Source organism: Rhinatrema bivittatum, chromosome 4 (assembly GCF_901001135.1).
Source record: "Rhinatrema bivittatum chromosome 4, aRhiBiv1.1, whole genome shotgun sequence".
Classification (NCBI taxonomy): Eukaryota; Metazoa; Chordata; class Amphibia; order Gymnophiona; family Rhinatrematidae; genus Rhinatrema; species Rhinatrema bivittatum.
In genome coordinates, this window is record NC_042618.1 from 291,890,440 (window position 1) to 291,913,435 (window position 22,996).

General features: G+C 45.0%; 1 protein-coding gene across 2 annotated transcripts in view; it reads left to right on the forward strand.

Annotated features, from left to right (window-relative positions):
• EIF2AK4 (eukaryotic translation initiation factor 2 alpha kinase 4) overlaps positions 1-22,996 on the forward strand; it is a 546,008-nt gene that overhangs the window by 233,786 nt on the left and 289,226 nt on the right. For both annotated transcript variants that reach the window (XM_029600187.1, XM_029600189.1), the window contains exons 13-15: positions 596-665; positions 1,252-1,341; positions 18,331-18,453. In XM_029600187.1, coding sequence (XP_029456047.1) covers positions 596-665; positions 1,252-1,341; positions 18,331-18,453 — 283 coding nt within the window. The remainder of the gene's footprint in view (positions 1-595; positions 666-1,251; positions 1,342-18,330; positions 18,454-22,996) is intronic.

Genomic DNA, 22,996 nt, shown 5'->3' on the forward strand with positions numbered 1-22,996 from the left:
ATCAGGACAGTGTCTTTGGTCAATCCGTCCTGTGCAATCTGTTCCAGACCTGAATTCAACTCTTCCTGTTTCATGCTTCTAGTGGAGCCCAGACAGTCCCCTGCCAACCTGCACCGCAGTTGTTGTGCCTGTTGGCACTTTGTTTGGTTGCTGATGGTCTCACCTGCTATGAGGACAGTCTGGAGCTTGGTATTCACCCACATGTGAGGACTGCCATCTTGCTTGTCCTAGGAGTAAGCGCAGTTGCTTACCTGTAACAGGTGTTCTCCTAGGACAGCAGATGTTAGTCCTCAGAAATCCCGTCTACTTCCCCATGGAGTTGAGTTCTCCTTCTGGTTTGTTTCATTTTTTCACTCCTATTTTTTCTATGTTACGAGACTGAAGGGGGACTTTACGCAGATGACGACAGCTGGGCATGCTCAGTGTGCTGGTCAAAGCTTCTAGAAACTTTGACAAAAGTTTTTCGTGCTGGGCTCCATCAGTTGATGTCACCCGACACGTGAGGACTAACATCCTGCTGTTCTAGGAGAATACCTGTTACAGGTAAGCAACTGCACTTTTTTCCATGTTCAACCTCTTTTGTTCTCTGCTGCAGGCCTTCTACCAACTCTGACAGTGACATCATTTTTGAAAATAAGGATGAGAACAGTAAAAGCCACATACAGGTAAATAGGTGCAAATTGTGAAAGAAATAAGGAAATCTTTAAAATCATCAACAGTATGTAGTGCCGAGGATTGCTGGATCCGGTAATGCTAATGTCTAACTATTGATAGCAAGCTACTCTAGAGAAAAGCCAAAAACTATAACTCTGTGATGTCCAGTTGCTCCAAAACTCTTGAATGTGGTACATAAAAGATGGAGACAAAATGTCAAGCACCAAAGTGTCTGTTACTGATAGGAACCTACATTAATCTCTCATTCCCCACCAGCACCGATCACAGGAACCAGCTCCCAAACATACCCAAGTCTGATCACAGCAATCCCTCCCAAATTAGACAGCGCCATCACAGGACATTGTCCCAAAGCATACTCCATTATCCAAAGGATATCCCTCTTGCAGACATCTTGTGCTTGATGCTGAGGCTCCCCTCCACCTACCTATGCCAATCGCATAAACCATCTCTATCTCTCAGATGCATTATAGTAACCATTGGAACGTCTTCTGTTTTCCAGATGCAATGCACTGCACTTTTCCAATTCACTTAATGACTGAAAACTTGATTGAAATGTTAGTATGTTTTTGTGTACAGGATGAAGAATGCAAGAATAATTGTAGGGAAGATTCCAGAGATTCAGAGAAACATCCAGGAACACAGGCAGTACACTATCTTTATATTCAGGTGAGTCACTTGTGAGCATAGGCTATACACTGTTTTTATATTCAAGAGAAACACTCAGTGAGAGACAGACTATTGTAATTTTCTCCATGGACAAGTAGAATGACTCATTTACACATGTGGTTGATGTCATCTGATGGTGCTGAGAACAGAAAGATTTATCTAGATAGGTTTTCTAGTCCTTTCTAGCTCTTTCTGCTCATGGTTAGCAAGCACCACACAGGTACATGTCATGAGGTTCCCTCAGTCATTTGTCTTTGGCAGAAAAAGATGTATGTTCCTGTATTGTAAAAACTTCTTACTTCGATTGTGAGGCTCTCTTAGCGCTTTTCTCTTTAAATTTATTTTCAATATCTTTCCTTGTCTTACAAAAAAGGACTGCAGGCCTTACTATATGTAAAAATTGTTACTTTTAATTTGATGGCTGACAAAATGGCCACAGGGTTTAAATTGTGCCCTGTAGGTAATATAACATTGTTCATAACTGACCACCATACTGAATGTCTGTACAGTTTAAGACTTAAACGTGATGTTTCAGATTGCTTATCTTCTAGACCTGGGATGACCAACTCTAGCCCTCAAGAGGCACAAACAGGTCTGGTTTTCAAGATATCCATAATGAATATACCTGAGAGAGATTTTCATGACCTGCCTCCATTATATGTAAATCTATCTCATGTGTATTTGTTATGGATATCTTGTAAGCCAGGCCTGTTTGTGGCTCTTCAGGACCGGAGTGGCCACCCCTGTCCTAGAGCTATAAGTCTTAGATGATTATGACTCCATACCATTCTGAAGCCATCCACATTTAAGTCAGTTCTTCTAATCATTCAACATTGAAACCTTTGACATTGAAAACTTCCACAACAAGTCACTCATTGAATGAAACTTTGATATCAAAGATTGCCTGTTCGGAGTTTAGTGTGAGGCAGGGTAATGACACCTTTGGGGTCAAGTGAGAGCTATTGACATTGAGTGATGGGTTCAGGCATCAATTCTTCAACATTGATTTAGTATCTTGGTGCTGTCCACTGTCAGTGATGACAATGTTGTAGAGGTTTGTCCTTCTAAGTAATCTTGATATGGAGTGCATAGACCAGCGCTTCTCAACCGGTGTGTCACGACATACCAGTGTTTCGCCAAGCACTGGCAGGTGTGTTGCGTGCTCCCGGTCTCTCCAGCTGCTCTTCCTTCCCTGCTGCTGTTGCCGCTGGGCTATCAGCATGTTCAAGCCCAGTGGGAACGGCAGCAGTGCTAGAAGAAGCTGTGGCACCCGTGGCTGGCCTATTTTTCTTCCCGCGCCTGCCCCCCCCTCCCCCCGTGACCCGGAACAGGAAGTGATACGCGGTGCACGGGAAGGAGAAAGGCCGTGCTGCGTGGAAAAGTAGCAGTGGCGGCAGCAGCATCGGCCCCCGAGCAACCAAAGCAGACGTAATTGGGAAAGGAGACAGCAGCATGAGCCTCCCGCAGCCGATGGGATTCTTCTTTCTTGGCCTGCAGGGGCTGGAGGAGGAGGCTGCTGCAGTAAAATTTGTGTTGGGGGGGGGGAGGGGAGGAAGTGAGTGACAGAGAGAGAAGCAGCCAGCCTGTGTGTAAGTGAGAAAATGTGTGTGTGTGTGATTGAGAGCCTATGTGTAAGTGAGAGAATGTATTTGAGAGCATGTGTGTGATTGAGAGAAACTGGTCAGAGAGCTGATGTATGTGTATATGTGAGAAACAATGAGTGACTGCTCAGAGAGATGACTGATGTGTATGTGAGTGTGAGAAAGAGAAAAAGCATGGAAGTGAGAAATCTGGGTATGTGAGAAAGCATGGGAGTAAGAAGCCTGATTATGTGAGAGAGAGCATGGGAGTGGGAAGCCTATGTGTGTGTGCATGCATGAGAGTGAGACTGATTGGTAAGGTGACAGTGTGTGTGAGAGAAAGAAACTGGTGTGTGTGAATGTGAGAGAGAGAATGTGATTCAGGGAATGAGAAGCCTGTGCAGGTGGAGAGCGAGTATGGAAATGAGAGAGAGACTGGTGTTTGTGTGTGTGTGTGTGTGTAAAAGAGAGAGAGTGATTATGGGAGTGAGAAGCCTGCATATCTGAAAGAGAACATGGGAGTGGGAAGCCTGTGTGTGTGTATGCATGAGAGAGATCAGGTGACTGGTGTGTGTTTGTGTGTATGTGTGTGTGAGAGAGAGAAAGAAAGTGATTATGGGAATGAGAAACCTGTGCATGTAGAGAGAACAAGCATGGGAGTGAGAGACTGGTGTGTGTGTGAGACAGAGAAAGTGATTATGAGAGTGAGAAGCCCGTATATGTAAGTAGAACACGGGAGTGGGAAGCCTGTGTGTGTGTGTGTATGACATGAGAGAAACTGTTCAGGAAGGTGACTGGTGTGTGTGTCAAAGACTGTTTGGGAAATGATTGGTGTGTGAGAGACAAACTGGTCATGGGGGCATGAACTGGTATGGTGTGTCTGTGAGAGACATGGGCCCTAAAAAAGAGGACCATGAATATAGAGCTTAGCCACTACTGCTGCTTCTGGTGTGTGCTACGGCCTGCATGGAAAGGGAATAGGAGAACTGCTGGAGGGGGAAAGTAAAGGTGGCTTTTTAAGTTTATTTTTCTTGATTGACTGCCATTTTAATTATTTAATATTATGAGATGTGTCTGCTTTTTTTTAAATATTGTATTGGTGTTTGGAGTATGTTTAATAGTTTTTATGAGTTTTTAATTGTTGGATGTTCTGTTCATAGCTGTTTTGAAACATTTATTCTGCTTATTAGTATAGTTTTACAGTTATTTCTGTGTAGGGATCTTTAGCAGCTTGGCTTGTTCTGTTTTCTAATAGGAGGTGTATTGGTTTTTTAGGGCCTGATTTAATATTTGTAGTGTTGCCTTTTCATAGATAGGGTTGCTCCTGTTTGAGTGTATTCCATAATACAGGTGTAACTGTGTGCGGATTAGTTTATGTGCATTATTACAGATCCTGGGAGTATGTTAGGTCGGTTCTGTGTCTATTACCGAGATATTTTACTAGCATGTAAGCGTTTGTATCAGTCTTATTTGTTGTGTTTTCTCAAGAGGACATGCATTGGTGGTAAACTGCTGTCTTTTCATAAGTAGGGCTATTGAGCCTGGAAGTAGCAGGAGTTTGAGTTGCTGTTACTGAGATGACACCAGAACCAGAATATCTTTTTTTGTAGGGTGAGTTGTATGGGGAATGTCGTAATTCTGCTTTACATCCATTATTGTGGGTCAGGGGGGTTCCCATGGATGCAACCTGTACATTTACATCTAGCCCCGTGATGATAATGGGCCAGTGTGTCATGGATGTGAGAACCATCTGTCAGGTGTGTTCCGACAGAAAAAAGGTTGAGAACCACTGGCATAGACCATCACCCCCCCCCCCCCAATACCTTCACATTTACAGACATCACAATGTACATTCAACTGCTGACTCTCCATTTGTCATGTAGGAGGATGTTCTATCCTCAGAAAATTTTCCTGAGTCATTGCCTAAGATAGTATATGAAAAAGATTTAAATAAATTGATAGAGATCTCTTGGCTCAGCATCTAACTAATCTATATAGGTAAAATCTATACTAGAACGTTTTCATCTAATAATTCAGCAGCATTCTTTGCTGCCAAAAGATAAGCATTAATCTACCTCCAGGATGCTGAGCATTCTAGGTTACTAGGTGACTTCTAGGAGCTGACCTTCAAGATGCTGACCATTCTAGGTTACTTCTAGGAGCACACCTCAAAAAAGACAGACGATTTCAATGTGTTATCCACTAAGACGCCTAGATCTCTTTCTTGGGTTGTAGCACCTAATATGGAAACTAACATTGTGTAACTATAGCATGGGTTATTTTTCCCTATATGCATCACCTTGCACTTATCCACATTAAATTTCATCTGCCATTTTGATGCCCAATTTTCCAGACTCACAAGGTCTTCCTGCAATTTATCCCAATCTGCTTGTGATTTAACTACTCTGAACAATTTTGTATCATCTGCAAATTTGTTTATCTCACTCGTCGTATTTCTTTCCAAATCATTTATAAATATATTGAAAAGTAAGGGTCCCAATACAGATCCCTGAGGCACTCCACTGCCCACTCCCTTCCACTGAGAAAATTGTCCATTTAATCCTACTCTCTGTTTCCTGTCTTTTAGCCAGTTTGCAATCCATGAAAGGACATCGGCACCTATCCCATGACTTTTTACTTTTCCAAGAAGCCTCTCATGAGGAACTTTGTCAAACGCCTTCTGAAAATCCAAGTATACTACATCTACCGGTTCTCCTTTATCCACATGTTTATTAACTCCTTCAAAAAAGTGAAGCAGATTTGTGAGGCAAGACTTGCCTTGGGTAAAGCCAATGCTGACTTTGTTCCAGTAAACCATGTCTTTCTATATGTTCTGTGATTTTGATGTTTAGAACACTTTCCACTATTTTTTCTGGCACTGAAGTCAGGCCAAACGGTCTGTAGTTTCCTGGATCGCCCCTGGAGCCCTTTTTAAATATTGGGGTTACATTTGCTATCCTCCAGTCTTCAGGTACAATGGATGATTTTAATGATAGGTTACAAATTTTTACAAATAGGTCTAAAATTTCATTTTTTAGTTCCTTCAGAACTCTGGGGTGTATACTACTCTTTGATTTACTACTCTTCAGTTTGTCAGTCAGGTCTACCACATCTTCTAGGTTCACTGTGATTTGATTCAGTTCATCTGAATCATTACCCATGAAAACCTTCTCCGGTACGGGTATCTCCCCAATATCCTCTTCAATAAACACCGAAGCAAAGAAATCATTTAATCTTTCCGCGATGGCCTTATGTTCTCTAAGTGCCTCTTTAACCCCTCGATCATCTAACGGTCTAACTGACTCCCTCGCAGGCTTTCTGCTTCAGATATATTTTTAAAAGTTTTTACTGTGAGTTTTTGCCTCTACGGCCAACTTCTTTTCAAATTCTCTCTTAGCCTGTCTTATCAATGTCTTACATTTAACTTGCCAACGCTTATGCATTATCCTATTTTCTTCTGTTGGATCCTTCTTCCAATTTTTGAATGAAGATCTTTTGGCTAAAATGGCTTCTTTCACCTCCCCTTATAACCATGCCGGTAATCGTTTTGCCTTCTTTCCACCTTTCTTAATGTGTGGAATACATCTGGACTGTGCTTCTAGAATGTTATTTTTTAACAATGACCATGCCTCTTGCACACTTTTTACTTTTGTAGCTGCTCCTTTCAGTTTTTTTCTAACAATTTTTCTCATTTTATCGAGAGCCGTGGATTTTGCATACTGTTCCTCTTCCAGTCATTAATTCAAATTTGATCATATTATCACTATTGCCAAGCGGCCCCACCACCTCTCTCACCAAATCCTGTGCTCCACTGAGAATTAGATCTAAAATTGCTCCCACTCTCGTCTGTTCCTGAACCAATTGCTCCATAAAGCTATCATTTATTCCATCCAGGAACATTATCTCTCTAGCATGTCCCGATGATACATTTACCCAGTCAATATTGGGGTAATTGAAGTATCCCATTAGTACCGCACCATCAATTTGGTTAGCTTCCCTAATTTCTCTTAGCATTTCACTGTCCGTCTCACCATCTTGACCAGGTGGATGGTAGTATACTCCTATCACTATAGTCTTCCCCGACACACAAGGGATTTCTACCCATAAAGATTCAATTTTGCATTTAGTCTCATGCAGGATGTTTATCCTGTTGGACTCTATGCCATCCCACACATAAAGCGCCACATCACCTCCCGGGTGTTCCTCTCTGTCATTGCGATATAATTTGTACCCCGGTATAGCACTGTTCCATTGGTTGTCCTCCTTCCACCATGTCTCTGAGATGCCAATTAAGTCTGTCATCATTCACTGCTATACATTCCAATTCTCCAATCTTACTTTTTTGACTTCTGGCATTAGCTTACAAACATTTCAAAGTTTGTTTTTTGTTTGTATTTTCATTCTGCTTTTTAATTTATAGGGATAAGTTAGAATTTTTTAGCTCAGGTGAGTTTTTAGTTACAGTCACTTGGACTACTTTTCTTATTATTGGAACCTCACTGTTGGGATGCCCTAATTCTAATGCATCATTAGTATCCTTTGAAAATACCTCTCTCCGAACCATGCACTGATGAGCGACTGTCGGCTTTCCCCTTTGTTCTAGTTTAAAAGCTGCTCTATCTCCTTTTTAAATGTTAGCGCCAGCAGTCTGGTTCCACCCTGGTTAAGGTGGAGCCCATCCCTTCGGAAGAGACTCCCCTTTCCCCAAAAGGTTCCCCAGTTCCTTACAAAACTGAATCCCTCTTCCTTGCACCATCGTCTCATCCACGCATTGAGACTGGAGCTCTACCTGCCTCTGGTGACCTGCGCGTTGAACAAGGAGCATTTCAGAGAATGCTACCCTGGCGGTTCTGGATTTAAGCTTTCTACCTAAGAGCCTAAATTTGGCTTCCAGAACCTCTCTCCCACATTTTCCTATGTCGTTGGTACCCACATGTACATTAATACTGTAACAAATCACTTAGAAGTGTATCTGTTACATATTTATTAGACAAAATACATACAGTATCAACAAAATACAAGACAAATCTGTTGCATCAATGAAGACACATCAGGCAGGATTCGTGGTGAAGCGTGTCCCCGGGAAGGTCACCTCCCCTCCTCCTTCCCCGGGTCTCCTTTTATTGTACATAATTCCATAGCATAGCATGCAGATTTGTCATAACATCATTGGTTCTTTGCAAATACATATATATCATTCATTGGCTGTTACAGCGTCATACCATAAATGTCCTTCCTGGCCTTTATGCTGACTACGTGTAAGCTGGCAGGCGGGGGGGGGGGGGGAGAAAGGTCATAAACTGGACATTGAAGCAGTTTAAGATGTGTTAAACTAGCTGACTAAGTGTAAGAGGAAGTAGGCAACGAGCAGTTTCGATCTGCTACAGTTTGAGCTCTATTCCTGGTGCAGGCATGTCTGTGGCAAGTAGATTGTTAGACAGATTTCCTGTCTCAGCTAGTGGCAGGCTAAAGCTTACACAATTCTGCTGCCTTCAGTGCAGGCCCGAGAAAGGGGAAGTTGGATGTGTTGATAGAGCTTAACCCCTGACATACTCTTTCAGGAGCAAAGCTCATAATTCCCACACAAATCACATGAATACATTAAAGCATTAAAAACCTTAATCACATGAATACAACATCCTGACATGTAAATACTGCACATTTATAAAAATATAATTCACAGAAAATACAATTCTCAAAATGTTGGCGTTTTCAAACACCCAATAGTATAATATACCCATTTCACTACCTCTAAACTATACCACCAATCAATTTGATACCATACTCTGTCAAAACGGCATCTTTCATACAGTTTGAATCACCGTTTCCAGCTCTCTATCCACAATAAATTTAACTTGCTCCAGCGTAACAGATACCGCTTCTCTACAAAGCAATACCAAATTAAAAAATCAATTCATATCCTCTTCACAGATCTGCCTCCTAATAGTAATGTATGGTAGAGAAGGAAAATGCTGCCCCCTATCAGCACATCACAAAATTTCTTCCAAACCCTCACTTTCTTCCCCATCTTCATTATTGCCCGACCCCTGGGAAACAACTTTATGGAACTGTAAAAACAGATAACGAATATGATTAAGAATCTGTTATTCTGCTACCAGATCTGTGAAAGACAGTGACCGTTTTCCAAAAGCTGGCCCAAAAATCATAAATCACATGTATTCTAAAGGTCGACATTCAGAGAAAAAGTACGCTGGGAATAGCACAGGCTATCTACTCAGTGCAGTCATATAAGATTTGGCAACCAACAGCTTCTGTTGGGCCATCCATCAAATCCGACTAGTTTGGGCCAGGATTGGATGTTCTCTATTGAAGTATTATTTCTGATTTACACAAAACATTTCAGGAGCAGAATCCTTATGGATATTATGAGGACTTGGCAACAAAATGGAATAGAGAATTGAATATTTTACCACTCAGAAATTGGAGAGTAGTTTTATGAGAGTTAAAAAATCTTACAGGGATTTTGACTTTTTAAAAATTAGTTTACAAATTTCTTTATAAGGCCTATATTTTGCAGAATAGGGCCTATAAGGCCAAAATATCAACCCTGATTGTTGTATTAAATATAAAATATGTCTGGGAAGTTTGCTAACACTTTGGTCCTGTCCATTTCTGTGGACCTTTTGGCAGAGGTTGTCAAGATTTTTAACTAAGGTAATAGGCCAAAATGTTCAAATCAAAGTTGAAGCTATTGTGGTTGATGATTTTTTTCAATTTGGAATTATAGATAAGGGAGTAAAGTAGTTCTTGAGAGAGGATTTCTTAGTAGGAAAAAGGTAATCTTGTTAGTGTGGAGAGATCCAAAAACCCAAGATATTTTTTTCTTAGGAAATCTTTTTTGGAAATTTGATAACCATATTTTCAACAGCTTTGCACAAGGGCTTGTAGCGATGTCCTTAACTACCCATGTTAGTATTGATAATTTTGATAATCTGACAAATGGCGAGAGAGAAGGGCAACCAAAATGATAAAGGGGAATGGAACAGCTCCCCTATGAGGAAAGGCTGAAGAGGTTAGGGCTGTTCAGCTTGGAGAAGAGACAGCTGAGGGGGGATATGATAGAGGTCTTTAAGATCATGAGAGGTCTTGAACGAATAGATGTGACTCGGTTATTTACACTTTCGAATAATAGAAGGACTAGGGGGCATTCCATGAAGTTAGCATGTGGCACATTTAAAACTAATTGGAGAAAATTTTTTTTCACTCAATGCACAATAAAGCTCTGGAATTTGTTGCCAGAGGATGTGGTTAGTGCAGTTAATGTAGCTGGGTTCAAGAAAGGTTTGGATAAGTTCTTGGAGGAGAAGTCCATTAATGGTTATTAATCAATTATACTTAGGGAATAGCCACTGCTATTAATTGCATCAGTAGCATGGGTTCTTCTTAGTGTTTGGGTAATTGCCAGTTTCTTGTGGCCTGGTTTTGGCCTCTGTTGGAAACAGGATGCTGGGCTTGATGTACCCTTGGTCTGACCCAGCATGGCAATTTCTTAAGTTCTTATGTAACTCACAATGTCAGACCTGGAGAGTATATACTTGTGAGTATGGAATCTAGGGAGGTCTTGGGGGTTGGGGAGGTGTCTTTTGTGGATGCATTATTTACTTTTATTTACAGGTGAGCATCTAATATTCTTCCTTTCTCCTAGGATAAGCAGGATGATAGTCCTCACATGTGAGTGACATCAGATGGAGCCCAGCACGGAAAACTTCTGTAGAACTTTGCCTAGGCACACTAAGCATGCCCAGCATACCACTATCCCATGCGTCCACGCAGGATCCCTCTTCAGTCTCTTCTTTTTGTTTTTGTGGTTTTTTTTAAATTTTGATTTGGAAAACAAAATGGAAAATAGAAAATATCCCCCGAAACAAAATGAACTGGAACCACATTTTTTGGCCTGCACATCTCTAATGAATACTCAGTACAGTTAGTGCCAGAACAAAATTGGTCAAACAAAAAAAAAAACCAAAAAACATAGGCACACCTTTGCAGTAAAAGCAACAAACAGGAGTGGGGAAGAGTGATGAAAAACAGGAGCACAGGCTTATCCTTTATCACATAAATGATTTATTGTCACTTTCTGGTTTGCTTTCATTTATGGATTAAATAATTGTCAAACCCTGGTGCAGAAAATTATACTGAAACATGGCCATGTTGGGTTTTATTAGTTTTTGCTTATTTGTTTAATTTGTATTCCTCTTTACAATTTACATGCATTACTCTATTTATAATTTAGCGATTTGTATGGTAGTTTACTGTTTTGAATAAATATTTGATGTTTACCTGTATATTTGTTTATTTATATCTATAGCATATTTATACCATTTATTTTTTATCCATTTATATATTTTTTCAGTCATTGATTTATTTAGTAATCACCACCTCTTATCCTCACTTCTTTGAGTTGCAGAACAAAAGTGGTAGCAGGGCATCCTTTGAAATAATCCTCACTGGATGCTAATATTGGGAATGACATATTGTTTAACTTCAGATGCCATCTTCAGGCTGATGAAGAAAGGTACATTCAGCCCAATGCACAGCTTTACCTGTATCATTGTTTTAAATTGTTGTACTGTTTTATTTGTGATCCACTTAGCCTGACACGTTATTATAGATGGACTACAAATGTTTTAAAACAAATCTGAATGCCCATTTTATGAGCATAAACCTTACTGCTGATGCAGCAAGGAGATCTATGCTCACAAAATGTGCATTCTAAAATGTGACTACCGCTTAGCACACTTGCACGGAAATCCCATGCAACGAGGACATTAAGCAGTATTCTCCAATGCAGAGAGGTATGTTTGCCTAACCTGGGTTTTTTTTAACCTTGGAAACTTAACTTCTGGATCAGAAATGGAGTTAAGCTTCCAGTGCTGCTGTGCGGGCAAAACAAAATTGTGAAAAACAATTTTTGCCCACTCAACTGCCACTTAGCCAGATAAGTATGGTATTATCTGGCTATCTGGCAGCAGATAGCCCACCGCCATTTAGCCAGCTAAGTCAGTTCTTATCTGGTTATCTGGCTCCGCCACTTAGCTGGATAAGTCCGTACTTTTCCAGATAAGAACTGACTTATCCGGCTAAGTTGCTGCAGCTAACTGTGGCCAGATAGCTGGATAAGTCTGTAATTATCCAGCTATCTTTTTAAAAGATTTTCTGTACTTTTGCTTTCTTCCCTGGTTCCTCCAATCTTACCTCCACCCAGAGTTAACTCAGATTACCTACTTTTTAATTTACGATACATTAGCATATCCTTAGCTTACATTGGGAGTTGAAAATTTAATCTGGGTGTTAAAAATGTGCACTGAAATCCAGCATACAGTTTTTTAATACCCAGATTACTGCATTGGCCTGATAGTTTGCCATTTTTTCATGTTAAACTTGTATGCTGTCATCTGTCAAGCCTGTCATCCAATTCTAGTTCCCTGTACGTACCAGGATCAGTCCAGACAGTGGGTTATGTCCCCAATCCAGCAGATGGAGTCAGCCCAAAACTCTGAGGGGGCGTCACCATAAGTACTACTACCCCCTCTGCAGGAGTTCAGTATCTTCTGACTCCAGCAGATGCGAGTAGTGGAATCTGGGCTTGCTCCCGATTGCCTATAACCTTCTTCCTTTACTTCTTTTGTTTGGGACTTTATTCTCTGCTCTTTGTTAGCTTTTTTGCTTGGATCAAGTTGGCCTTCATTTAAAAAAAAAAAAACAAAAAACAACTTAATTGCTTAATTGCTCAATTGGGGAGGCGTGGCTTCTTTGTTGTGAGTCTCTGTCTCTCCCTCTTTCCTCTGTCCCGGCACCTGTTGTTGCTTCTCCGGGGTAAGTTGCATTTCTTCTCTGTTGGTATTTTTAGTTTGCAGCTAGGTTTGGACGCGACCGCCGGGGGCACCGGCCTCCTAGCGTCCTCGCCCGCTCCCGCGGCCATTTTTGTTTCCACGTGGGCTGCAGCGGGGAGCAGGGTGATTACCTCCAGCGGGCTGTGCGGCCAGGAAGGCCCCCCCGCGACTCCGTTTTGTTCTTCGGCGGGTAGTGCAGGCCATCTGGGCCCCCCCGCAGCGGCGATCCGTGTCGCGGCCCCCCCCCCCCGAGGCTACCAGGGCGTTTTTGGGCTGCCGGGGACTGTTTTTCTTTTTTTCACGATCCCGATGCCGCGGCCGGCGCGTTGCTCGGCCTATGGCGAGCCTGGATCGCGTATCTCGAGGGAGGGGATCTGCGCTCGGTGCCTCCCCGGGGGGGAAGGCACGTCGCGGCCCCTCACTCGTTTTTCTCCTCTGGCAGCCTTGCCCGGGCGGCGTGGGCCGGCCCCTCCCCCATCACTGGCGGGAACGGCGGCCATCTTGCATGCGCTCCGTCCTGAAGGAGAGCAGGCAGTGCAGGGGGACGAGGAAGCCTCTGAGGGCTCTCCCCCGAGCTTACTACCAGAAGTAGATCCGGAGGATGACCCGCGGGGGCAGGGTCCCCCGGGGCCCCCAGCAGCGGATGTCCCCCCGATTAGGCCGGGGTTTTCACCGGAGTTCATCCGCCTGATGCATACAGCTTACCTTCAGGACCTGGCTGCTCCCGCGGACCCGCCACCACCCAAGCTGCCACGACCTTCGTCCCTCTATACGGCCCCCCCCCGCTCCGGCGGGCGTGGGGGCCTCACAGCTCCCCGTCCCCACCCGGCTCCCTGTGGGCTCGGGTGGACCTGGGTCTGCCCCAGTTTCCCCTGGGTCGGACCCTGCAGCGTCGGGACAAGGGGACTCCACTTCCGAGGGGGAGGATCCACGGATGCTGCGCCTCTTCCAGCGAGAAGAGCTGGATGATCTAATCCCACAAATCATTCAGGGGTTGGACCTCGATCCTCCGCCGGACCCGCTGGCTCCTTTGCGCCAGCTGTCGTCACTTCCTCAAAGAAGGGGGATCCGGTGTTGGCAGCCCTGTGTCCGAGGGCTCGGGCTTTTCCCATTCACGAGTCGTTCCTGCAGCTTCTCACCAGGGAATGGGATGCCCCGGAAGCTGCCCTAAGGGGCAGCCGCGCCATGGAGAGGCTGTATCCGCTGCCGGAAGATTTTCTGGAGCTCATCAAGGTGCCCAGGGTGGACTCCGCGGTGTCGGCAGTCACGAAGAGGACGACCATACCGGTGACGGGTGGAGCGGCGTTACGGGATACGCAGGATCGCAAGTTGGAAGTCTTCCTCAAGCGGGTCTTCGAGGTCTCCGCGGTGGGGCTGCGGGCGGCGATGTGCAGCTCGCTTGCCCAGCGGGCCAGTCTTCTCTGGGTGCAGCTACTGCTCACGTCTCAGGTGTTGCCGCCCGAGGAGGCCGCCCAGGCGGATAGGCTGAAAGCAGCAGTGGCGTACGGGGCTGATGCCTCCTATGATCTGTTTCGGGTCCTCGCCCGCTCCATGGCTTCGGTGGTGGCGGCACGTCGTCTCCTATGGCTGCGCAACTGGGCGATGGACACGTCCTCCAAGTCGAGTCTGGGTTCCCTGCCATTCAGGGGTAAATTCCTGTTCGGGGAGGATCTTGACCAGATCATCAAGTCTCTGGGGGAAAACGCGGTCCATCGCCTGCCGGAAGACAGATATCGCTCCACCAGGGCATTCCCGTCCTCGCGGACCAGAGCCAGGGCGCAAAGGCGCTACAGGAATTACAGACCGGCGGCATCTCGGCCCGCTGCTCCCAGGTCTCAGCCCTGGTCCCGTTCCTTTCGCGGGCGACGCCCAGCGCGAGCCGCTCCCACGGCGGGACAGCCCTCGCCCAAGTCCTCTCAATGATGTTCAGCTCGCCCACTCCGACGTCCCCCAGATTGGGGGGCGGCTGGCGTTCTTTTACGAGGAGTGGGCGCGGATCACCTCGGATCAATGGGTCTTGGACACCATAGGACACGGCTACGCGTTGGAATTTGCCCGCGCTCCGAAGGGACGGTTCATCTTCTCTCCTTGCGGCTCGACCATCAAGCGACGGGCGGTGCAGTTGACGCTGGACAGACTGCGGGAGATAGGCGCCATTGTGCCCGTACCCTCCGGAGAGGTGGGCTCGGGCCATTATTCCATCTACTTCGTGGTACCGAAGAAGGACGGTTCCTTCCGGCCCATACTGGACTTGAAGGAAGTCAACAAATCCCTTCGGGTGGTCCGGTTCCGCATGGAAACGCTACGGTCCGTGATCGCAGCGGTACATCGAGGGGAGTTCCTGGCCTCCTTGGACCTGACGGAGGCCTATCTTCACATCCCTATTCGCCGGGAGCATCACCATCTGCTACGGTTCAAGATTCTGGATCAGCATTTCCAGTTTGTAGCGCTTCCGTTCGGATTGGCAACGGCCCCGCGCACCTTCACCAAGATCATGGTAGTCGTGGCGGCTGCCCTTCGGAAGGAGGGGATTCTAGTCCACCCCTATTTGGACGACTGGCTCATCCGAGCGAAGTCGTTTCGGCATGGACAGGTGGCAGTGGCCAGGGTGATAGAGTTTCTGCAGTCTCTGGGATGGGTGGTGAACTTCTCCAAGAGCTCCCTCGTGCCCTCGCAGCGATTGGATTTCTTGGGGGCGACCTTCGACACCAGTCTGGGCGCGGTTTTCCTACGGCAGGACAAGGCGCACGCCCTGCGAGAACACATACAGCGATTCTCTGCCTTACCAGCTCCCACCTCCTGGGACTATCTACAGCTCCTGGGGGTGATGGGCTCCACCATCGACATGGTCCCTTGGGCATTTGCGCACCTGCGGCCTCTACAAAGAGCACTTCTGTCCCGTTGGAAGCCACTTTCGCAGGACTACCAGGTGATACTTCCGCTGCCCCAGTTTGCCAGGAACAGCTTCACCTGGTGGATGGTTCCGGAGAATCTGGCTCGCGGCGTGTCCCTCGATCTACCAAATTGGGTAGTAGTAACCACCGACGCCAGTCTCGTAGGCTGGGGAGCAGTCTGCGACCGAAGCGCCACGCAGGGGACGTGGTCCGCGGAGGAGTCGAAGTGGTCCATCAATCGTCTGGAGACCAGAGCGGTCAGGCTGGCGCTTCTCCACTTCCTGCCGCTCCTTCGGAATCGGGAAGTCAGAATCTTATCGGACAATGCGACTACGGTGGCCTACATCAACCGCCAGGGCGGCACTCGCAGCCCGCAGGTCGCGCTCGAGGCAGCGATGCTGATGCAGTGGGCGGAACGGCATCTGCGCCGCCTGGCGGCCTCGCACATCGCAGGCGTGGACAATGTCCAGGCGGACTTCCTCAGTCGCCAGCTTCTGGATCCCGGAGAGTGGTCCCTCTCAGACGAGGCCATGCAGCTGCTCGTCCGGCGGTGGGGCTCTCCCCACCTGGATCTCATGGCGTCCGCCCAGAACACCAAGGCGCCTCGCTTCTTCAGTCGCCGGAGAGAACGGGGGGCGGAGGGCGTCGATGCTCTCGCGCTCCCGTGGCCGGCCGATCTGCTCCTGTATGCGTTCCCACCATGGCCGCTGGTGGGAAGACTACTCCGACGGATAGAAGTTCATCAGGGGACTGTGATCTTCGTCGCGCCAGAGTGGCCACGTCGACCTTGGTTTGCGGACCTCCTCCACCTGGTAATCGACGGTCCCATCCGGCTGGGACATCTGCCCCGCCTCCTTCACCAGGGCCCGGTATTTTTCGACCAGGCAGAACTCTTCTGTCTTGCGGCCTGGCTTTTGAGAGGCGCCGTCTCCGACGACGGGGGTACCCGGAGGCGGTAGTGTCAACTCTGCTTCGTTCTCGGAAGACCTCGACGTCTGTGGCCTACGTGCGAGTCTGGAAAGTGTTCGAGATGTGGTGTACCGGTCTGAACACAAGACCCACGGAGGCGTCGGTTCCGCAGATCCTCCAGTTCCTGCAGGCAGGAGTGGAGAAGGGGCTCGCTTACAACTCACTTCGGGTCCAAGTGGCAGCTCTTGGCTCCCTCCTGCGGGGCGAAGGATCCCTGTTGCAGCACCCGGACATCGGCCGTTTTCTCAAGGGGGTCAAGCACTTGCGACCCCCATTGCGGGATCCTTGTCCCTCTTGGAGCCTCAATCTGGTGCTACGTTCCATGTCGGGACCTCCGTTTGAACCACTGAGGAGTGCAACGATCAAGGACCTCACACTTAAGGCGGTGTTCTTGGTGGCCATCTGCTCCGCTCGGCGTATTTCGGAGCTACAGGCTCTGTCCTGTCGAGAGCCTTATCTCCGGTTCTCCGATTCGGGTGTGTCACTTCGTACTGTGCCCTCCTTCCTCCCGAAGGTGGTGTCCGCCTTCCATGTAAATCAGACGGTGGAATTGCCATCTTTCTCTTCGTCCGAGCCGCGGGCTCTCCGTCTCCTGGACGTCCAGTGCGTTCTGCGGCACTACCTGGAGGCTACGAACGATTTCCGGACTTCTGACCATCTCTTCGTTCTTTGGTCCGGTCCCCGGAAGGGATCCCAGGCCTCGAAGACGACTATTGCCAGATGGCTGAAGGCCGGCATTGCCGCTTCCTATATTGGGGCGGGGCGGACGCCCCCACCCGGTATTGTGGCGCATTCTACACGTTCTCAGGCGGCCTCCTGGGCGGAGAGTCGCTCGGTATCTACGCAGGAAATTTGTAGAGCGGCCACCTGGAAATCGTTGCACACGTTCTCGAGACACTACAGACTACACCTCGCCTCGTCCGTCCATGGACACTTTGGCGAACAGGTTCTACGAGCAGGCCTCGCAGGACCCCACCCGGTTTAGGGACGCTTGGGTACATCCCACGGTCTGGACTGATCCTGGTACGTACAGGGAAAAGAAAATTATTACTTACCTGCTAATTTTCGTTCCTGTAGTACCATGGATCAGTCCAGACGCCCACCGCATTTGGGTTCTACTCCTGCTCAGCTGTATTGGGGGCTGACTCTGCTCAGCCATTCCGTCTGTTACAGTAGTGGCTTTGCTGCTGTTGTTTTTCACGTGTTTCCAGTTTTCATTGTCTGTCACCATTCTGTTGGTGGTTGACACGCTATGTTCACGGCCTCCCACCCCTTGGTGGGATGGTTCCAGTTCTCTATTTCGATCCAGCGGCTTATTGTTGCCGTTTTGTTTAAACTTGATCCAACCAAGGGGTCTCTGTTTACTCGGGCTTTGATATACTCGATACTGAACTCCTGCAGAGGGGGTAGTAGTACTTATGGTGACGCCCCCTCAGAGTTTTGGGCTGACTCCATCTGCTGGATTGGGGACATAACCCACGGTCTGGACTGATCCATGGTACTACAGGAACGAAAATTAGCAGGTAAGTAATAATTTTCTTTTATTTGTATATTCCTTCCTGTTAAAATTCATTTATATTGCAGATATTGGGGTAATGTCTCCAAATGCATCCTATATCTTGCTATGCCTTGTTTCTACTACTGGGGTTTTCTCTGAGGTATGTTGACCATGGCTTCTCTTGCTGTGTATAGATGGAGTACTGTGAGAAGAGCACGCTGCGTGATACTATAGACCAGGGACTGCATCTGGACAACATTCGGCTTTGGAGGCTTTTCCGAGAGATCTTGGATGGATTAGCTTATATACATGATCAAGTCAGTAATAAAAGAAAATTCCAGAGCCTGTGTTTCTTCTGCAGAATTATAGTTGCTAAAGTGAAAGATGTATTTATGTCCTGCTCTTTATAATGTAGATGGAAACAAACTGGAAGTCCTTTCATTGATAATTTATTGGAGAAATTTCTGGTTTAAATTATCAATACGTTAATGATGATATCAGTATGCAGGTGGTCCTTTGTCACAATTATATTGCCCCAGTCCAGCCAGAAACCCCTTTGGCTAAAGGAGCCTCTCATGAATTCAAGCCGTGTTAACCAAAGACAGCAAATAAAAAGGCCTTTCATAAGGCGTTCCTTGGTAACTTTGAACAGCATTTCCTGAGCACCAGAAGTTGATTGGGGTTTGACTCCTTCGATTGCAGGGGCCCTGATCACTTTGCATTGATAAGGTCTGTGTATGCTGGCACACTATGCAGTTTTTGCCATAAAATGAATAACTGCTAAGACTTTGAGTGATGCAATGTCAGGGTAAGCTCTTTTCCACTCATACTAAATTGGGTAGAGTTTGCCTTCTTTTTAAAGATTAGTCAGTCAATGTGGAATAACTCTTATAATTTGAGTTATGCCTCAAAAGTAGATAAGAATGAAAACTACAAACAAAGCTTGGGACTTAGTTTTATTGCCTTGTAAAATTGCTTTCTTACACAGTCACAGGCCATATTCATAGAAACATAGAAATAAGACTACAAAAAAACCAAACAAACATATGGCTCATCCAGTCTGCCCATCCATCCAATTAATTTAGCATTATAATTCTCATTTCTTCCTTAGAGATCTCAAGTTTTCTTGAATTCAGATACTGTTTTTATCTCCACCATTTCCAATGGGGGAGGCTGTTGCACACATCACCACCCTCTCTTTCATTTATTGTTAGTCGACAAGCTGGCACAAATTGGCCATAATGCATGGATAATGTCATCTAACAGCAGTGACATAGACCCAACTTTCAGAGCGCAGAAAAGTCTCTGACCATGCTTGGAAGTTCCACTCTGTAGTGATGGTGTTAGCATTAAAGCAGGCAAAGCACCCATGGGAATATTCCAGTGCACTTCCTGGAAATATTCCAGGAAGTGCACTGGAATAAAGTCCAATATTCCAGTGCACTTCCTAGCCCCCCAATACCCCTCCCTCTCACCCCTTAGCAACCCCTCCCTCAAAGTACCCATGCCTTAATGTACCCCTTTTCACTCTACCCCACCCGCCCCTCTCCCCCTGCTCCCTCCCTCCTTTCTCCCCCCCACTAGCTTTTAACTATACATATGTGCACTTGCCTCCTCATACTGTAAATAAGCCCTCATATGCTAATTTCTCAAGTGTACATGCCTCGTTTAATTTGTTTATAAGTTCTTTTGCATATTTAACCCTAACTTGAATGCAAAAAGTTGTAATTCTGCTGTTGACTCTCTTCCTTTGTATTTTGCATATTACCCAGTTAGCCCCTCCCTTGTTCATTGTAATTTCCTTTCTCAGTTACTTGTAAACCGACATGATGTGTCCTACGAATGCCGGTATAAAAAAAGTGTTAAATAAATAAATAAATAAAAGACCCAAAGACATTGGATGTGTTTGGGAAAAAGACCTACCACAGATCCATGCTTAGCACTCTGATTACTGTAGCCCTCCAATTGTTTATGGTGTAGTATTTGTACTAGTGCTTGCAAAAGCAGATGCAAAAGACTTTAGGCAGGTGGAGTTTTGGAGAGCTGTACAGGAGTCTGAGAAGTGTGAGCAGCATTGCATCTGTGTGATGCATTTCCAAATAATCCAGTTCCTCCTACTGATGTTGCCGTAATGAATGAGATGAAATAGGACCAATTTACACCAGTTGCTCAAACAGAGGTTTTATAGATCATAAACAAATTGAATTCCTTCCCTTGCCCTCTAAGTCCATGTTCCACAACTCTTGATATTACCACCAAAATTGCAAATCTGTCCCTTTCTAATTGCAAAATGCTAGCTCTGCTAAAGAGGGCTTCAATAACCATATCGTAAAGAAACTGACTGCAGATCCTAAGGATTTCTCTAACTACTGCCTGATTTTATCTCTTCTTTTTCTAGCCAAAATCATAGAAAATACCATCCTTATACAGCTTTCTGATTTCTTTGATAACCACACCATCCTTAACCAGTTTAAGTTTGGGTTTTGCAAATATCACAGTACTTTCTAGTTTCAAACCCATATGATGAGGCTTTGACTCTGGTACGTTATATGTTATTACTTGAATCTTTCTTGCATTCGATACCATAAATTGTTATATTACTCATGTAACTTACTGAGACTGGAATTGGAAGGACAGTATTTTTCAAATCCTATCTCCATAATCGATTATAACAAATTAGATTAAATTGAGAAACCTCATCTTGGCGACCGATGACTAATGGGAATTCCCCAAGGGTCTGCCATATTTGCGGCCTTATTAAACATTTATTTGACACCTCTTTGCAAATTGTTGCCCACTTTGAGCTTATCCTATAAACTTTATGCAGATGACATCCAGCTCTTTTTTCTGTTAAAAATATCTTGGCCCACTACTTTTCATTTCATATCAGTTTGTCTATTCATCATCAAGATATGGTTACACCACAATTGGTTGTGTCTTAATATAACTAAAACAGCCTAATACTGAGTCACTTTCTTCCTTTAGACCTACCATCCATCTTCACCTTTGAGTGTCATGCCATTCCTATTTCTCAAACTGTATGGAATGAACCTGGGAGTCATCCTGGATGTCTCATTATCTACCCAGACACACATTAAATTTTTGTACAGTACTTCAATCCCTCTTATTAATTGGCTAAAATTACTGAACACTTTATACTTGGGTCTCCCTTCCAACATGCACTGCTAATTACAGATTGACCAAAATGCAGATTCATGTATTCTCAATGGCATTAATATGCGCAACCACATCTCTCCCACACTGCGTGCACTCCGTTGGCTTCCTGTTCACTAGCATGTACAGTACAAGTGACAGTTAATTTCCATATCTTCTTAAGAAACACAAATATCCCAAGGATAAACTTAACACTTAAAGGTGATTTTTCAAAACATTGCACACCTAAAATATAGCTTATATCCATGTAAGTAGCCTCTACTTGTGAATTTTATATTTTATAAAAATCAGAAAAACATGTGCATGTTCACTTTTGTGCACACATATGTGCATGTAAAAAAAGGGGTGTCTAGGGCAATCTGGGGCATGGCAAACAATTACGTGTTTACATCTTATCTGGTATAAGTGATATTAAACTTGTTTATTGTTTAGTTCTGACAAGGTGGGAGGTCTGGGTGGATTGGGGGGAGTTCAGGCTGAAGAACCAGGAAGGTTTTGATGACTGGAAAAGGACTGGGTGAACTGGTGGACTAATTGGTAACCTGGTTAATTTCCTCGACACATGCATGTTTTAAAATTGTCCAACTTGTGTGTAAATTGGGACTTATACATATATATATATTTAAAACAGGTAAAGTACATGCCTTCAATCCATTGATATACATAGTTTCAATGCATTGAATGTATTCATGCATAAGCATATGTTGAGTGATAGAATTAAAATCCAAAAGAAAATAGACGTGCTATGTAAGAGAATTCTGAGTGTGATCAAGGATGTACCTTCATACGTAGCTGTATAATTATAGCTATCGTGTCTATAAGCCGATAAGTGCAAGGCTTTAAAAATCATTAGGTACCTTGATCATTGTAGTTGTGGATCATATAGTTGATCTTTATCGCACCAATGGCGGTTATTGAACATGTTAATTTGCACTTACTTGAATTTCATATGTCACAATATGCCACTTATCTTGTGATGAAATCAGATAGATGTATTTAGACTCTGATGAAAATTATATAGCCGACATCCAGATGTTTCGGAGCAAAAAGCTCCTTCTAAAATTATCCTCAGTGAGTCTATGCTGCTTCAAGATCTCTTGGTTTCTTTAATCAAGGCCTTCTAGATATTACGGCACCATGCACAGTGCATTTAACTGAGACATGTAAGAAGGCCTTTTCATTTACAAGTCCCATTCTTTTCAGTAACACTTTACCTGCTTTGGCTCACAACTTAAAGGATACAAATGCTTTTAAAAAGGCACTGAAAAGCTTTCTTTTTAAGGAAACTTTTGAAATAGCTGATTAACTCAACCATCTAATTGGAGTAGATAAGAACTATGAATGACCTGTTGTAGCATTTTAGAAACATAGAAACATAGAAACATAGAAATGACGGCAGAAGAAGACCAAATGGCCCATCTAGTCTGCCCAGCAAGCTTCACACATATTTTCTCTCATACTTATCTGTTTCTCTTAGCTCTTGGTTCTATTTCCCTTCCATCCCCACCTTTAATGTAGAGAGCAGTGATGGAGCTGCATCCAAGTGAAATATCTAGCTTAATTCGTTAGGGGTAGTAGCTGCCGCAATAAGCAAGCTGCACCCATGCTTATTTGTTTTACCCAGACTATGTTATTAGCCCTTATTGGTTGTTTTTCTTCTCCCCTGCCGTTGAAGCAGGGAGCTAT